Raw genomic sequence first — 3,826 nt, forward strand, 5'->3', positions numbered from 1 at the left:
AAACACACTTCAACTCAAAAATGTCCTACACGTGCCTAAACTTGTCAAAAATCTAATTTCTGTTAGAAAATTCACTATTGATAATCATGTGTCAATTGAATTTGATCCGTTTGGGTTTTCTGTGAAGGATTTGCAGACGGGGAGCAAAATAGTGAGATGTAATAGCCATGGCGATCTTTATCCCTTCTTCAATGATCGTCAAGTCATTTCCAATTCTATTCCGTCAGCTTTTGCAGTTGTTTCTCGTAGTGTGTGGCATTCCCGTTTAGGTCATCCGGGAAATGCAATTCTTAGCTCTTTACGTAGTAGTAAACTCATAAATTGTAATAAGGCTACAAATCACGTTTGTCATTCTTGTCCTTTGGGAAAATTAATGAAATTGCAATTTTATGATTCTATGTCTTTTACTACTATGCCCTTTGATATTGTTCATAGTGATTTATGGACTTCTCCCATTGTTAGCTCTCTTGGTCACAAATTTTATGTTCTATTCCTTGACAATTACACGAATTTTCTTTGGACTTTTCCTATCTCATCCAAATCCCAAGTTCACAACTTGTTTCTTAGTGTACGAACATATATTAAGACTCAATTTGAAAAAGAAATAAAAGCTTTTCAATGTGACAATGGCACGGAATTTACCAACACTCCATTTCAAAAATTTTGTGAACAACATGGCATGACCTTTCGCTTCTCTTGTCCATATTCTTCTCCTCAAAATGGCAAAGCCGAAAGAAAAATCAAAACGATCAACAATGTTGTTCGTACTCTTCTTAGTCATGCCTCCATGCCTCCTACCTTTTGGCATCATGCTTTAGAAATGGCCACATACCTTCATAACATCATTCCTACCAAACTCCTAGGCTATAAATCTCCGACTCAAATTCTATATCAAAAACATCCCGCTTATTCTCATCTTAGGGTGTTTGGTTGTCTTTGTTACCCTCTATTTCCTTCCACTAAAATTCACAAGCTTTAATCTCGTTCTACTCCTTGTGTTTTTATTGGTTATCCGTCTAATCATAGGGGCTACAAGTGTTTTGATATCTCGAGTCGTAAAATTATAATAGCTAGGCATGTTTGGTTTGATGAGTCGGGTTTCCCATTTTCTAAAATTCATACCCCAAATGAACATACTTATGATTTTTTGGGTGATGCCTTAGGTCCCCTTCCTCTCCCTATCTTGCGGCAGCATCAGGAGCAGCCTGCTGCTACCTCACCCACACGGGATCCAGCAGGCGCTGGAGTGGGGAGGGTACAGCAAACTGCTGCGTCTGCTCAGCCCGCACAGCCCCCTGCCCCACACAGCGCGGTGAGCGAGGTAGTGCAGCAGCAGCACGAACCCTCATCACCATGTTCTCCCACTGCTGCCTCACCCTTATCACCCCCTTCTCCTCTTGCTGCCACCCCTGTGTCACCACGGCAGCTTGCTGCCACCTCTTCCCCATCATCACAGCCGCATCTTTCCCCTCCTACTCATGTTCCCGCACCATCCCCAATGCCCACGCACTCCATGGCTACTCGTAGCAAGCATGGAATTGTGAAACCAAATCCCAAATACCAAGACCACACACATCATACTACCACCTCCATATCACCCATTCCAAAGAACCCGGTTACCGCTCTTCGTGACCATAATTGGAAAATTACTATGCAGGAAGAATATGATGCTCTTATTGAAAATGGTACTTGGAAATTGGTTCCGCGACCACCGAATGTGAACATAATTCGGTCATTGTGGATTTTTCGGCATAAGACTAAGTCTGATGGGTCTTTTGAGAGGCATAAGGCTCGCCTTGTTGGTGATGGTAAAACTCAAAGGGAAGGCATTGATTGTGATGAGACTTTTAGCCCGGTTGTTAAACCGGCTACTATTCGGGTGGTTCTTAGCATTGCTTTGGCTAAGTCTTGGCAAATTCATCAATTGGACGTCAAAAATGCTTTCTTACATGGTAATTTGAATGAAACGGTTTACATGTATCAACCTATGGGATTCAGAGATCCTAATAAACCTGATCATGTCTGCTTATTAGACAAGTCACTTTATGGTCTCAAACAGGCACCCCGTGCGTGGTACAAACAGTTTGCAGATTTTGTGGCTACTATTGGCTTTTCTAATAGCAAATATGATACCTCTTTGTTCATCTATCGCCATGGTAATGATACTGCTTATCTACTTCTATATGTTGATGATATTGTGCTTACTGCTTCATCGGAATCTCTCCGCCGACATATTATTTCTCGGCTCAGCTCTGAATTTGCAATGAAGGATTTGGGTCCTCTGAGTTATTTTTTTGGGTATTGCTGTTACTAGAGGTAAAAGTGGTCTATTTTTATCTCAAAAGAAGTATGCGCAGGAAATTTTGGAAAAAGCAGGAATGGCAAATTGCAAGCCTTCAGCTACTCCTGTTGACACCAAAGGCAAATTGAGTACTCAGGAGGGTGCTTTGTATGACGATCCTACTTCTTATCGGCGCCTCTATGGTGCTTTGCAGTACTTGACATTCACCCGACCAGATATCTCTTATGCAGTTCAACAAGTTTGCTTATTTATGCACTCGCCCCGTGTTGAGCACATGAATGCGTTGAAATGCATTCTACGATACATTAAGGGTACGACAGATTTTGGTTTACAACTGCATAAATCTCCTATTTCTACCCTTGTGTCATACACGGATGCAGATTGGGGCGGGTGTCCGGATACTCGTCGTTCCACATCGGGGTATTGTGTATACCTTGGTGACAATCTGATTTCTTGGTCTTCAAACGCCAACCCACTTTGTCTAAGTCTAGTTGTGAATCAGAGTACAGAGGGGTTGCCAATGTGGTCTCAGAATCCTGCTGGATTCGCAATTTGTTGCTCGAGCTATTTCTTCCTATTTCGAAAGCAACATTGGTTTATTGTGACAATGTTAGTGCGATTTATCTCTCTAGTAATCCGGTTCAGCATCAGCGCACTAAACACATTGAGATGGACATTCACTTTGTTCGTGAGAAAGTTCAAAGGGGCGAAGTACGTGTCCTACATGTGCCTTCCCGATACCAGATTGCAGATATCTTCACCAAAGGTCTGCCTAAGGTTTTATTTGATGATTTTCGGGACAGTCTAAGCGTTCATGGTCCTCCCGCTTTGGCTGCGGGGGAGTGTTAGATTATGTATATAATCTAGTATGTAATTAGTTTGTAAATTACTAGTTTAGCCTTAACCCTAACCTAGCTTACGCTTGTATTATATACTGTTTCATGATCAATGAGAAAGGCACGGCAAATATTCTCTCAAAGATCCTCACCATGCTTATTAAATGGCATTGTCAATCCTAAAGCTTTCATAGGCCCCAAGAGTCAAATTTAGGAACTGAAAGTTTGTCAATGCGTGTCTTCTTGAGCTCGATTTTGTCCTTAAACATGCTCGCATCCATCTTGATGTTTTCCATGAGAGTTGGCAACCCATCCTTAGCTTTCGGCAAGAAGATGTACATAGAAAATCTCCTTGCCTTTTTGCCATCGTTGTATAGCATCCTTAGCACCTGACATCCCTCGAAGATTCCATAGTCGAAGTATGACACATTTTTTGTTCATGAAGGGAACTTTTACTTTCTTTCCATTAATATATTGAATGGAATTTTCAATGATTGAAAGCTATGTTGGTTCAAGAAGAGGGAAGATTAAAGAAATATGAAAGGAACAAGCAATCCATCTTATAGGACATGATGTTTACAAGAACAAGATGAAGGATAAGACTTTTATAAAAGGTCATAAAACTCAAATCCAAAAGGAAAAGAAGTGTTTCTTATGTAAGAAATCTGGACACTTCAAGAAACAATAG

The 3,826-nt window shown here is 41.1% G+C and overlaps 1 protein-coding gene across 1 annotated transcript; it reads left to right on the forward strand.

Moving 5' to 3' along the window:
* Positions 1–2,378: 2,378 nt before the first annotated feature.
* Positions 2,379–3,151, forward strand: LOC110732434 (uncharacterized mitochondrial protein AtMg00810-like). Its single transcript, XM_021912381.1, has 2 exons — positions 2,379–2,722; positions 2,812–3,151. Exons 1-2 carry the CDS (start codon positions 2,379–2,381, stop codon positions 3,149–3,151), a joined length of 684 nt encoding a protein of 227 aa, XP_021768073.1.
* The last annotated feature ends 675 nt before the right edge of the window (positions 3,152–3,826 follow it).

The sequence above is a fragment of the Chenopodium quinoa genome, unplaced genomic scaffold (genome assembly GCF_001683475.1).
Source record: "Chenopodium quinoa cultivar QQ74 unplaced genomic scaffold, ASM168347v1, whole genome shotgun sequence".
Classification (NCBI taxonomy): Eukaryota; Viridiplantae; Streptophyta; class Magnoliopsida; order Caryophyllales; family Amaranthaceae; genus Chenopodium; species Chenopodium quinoa.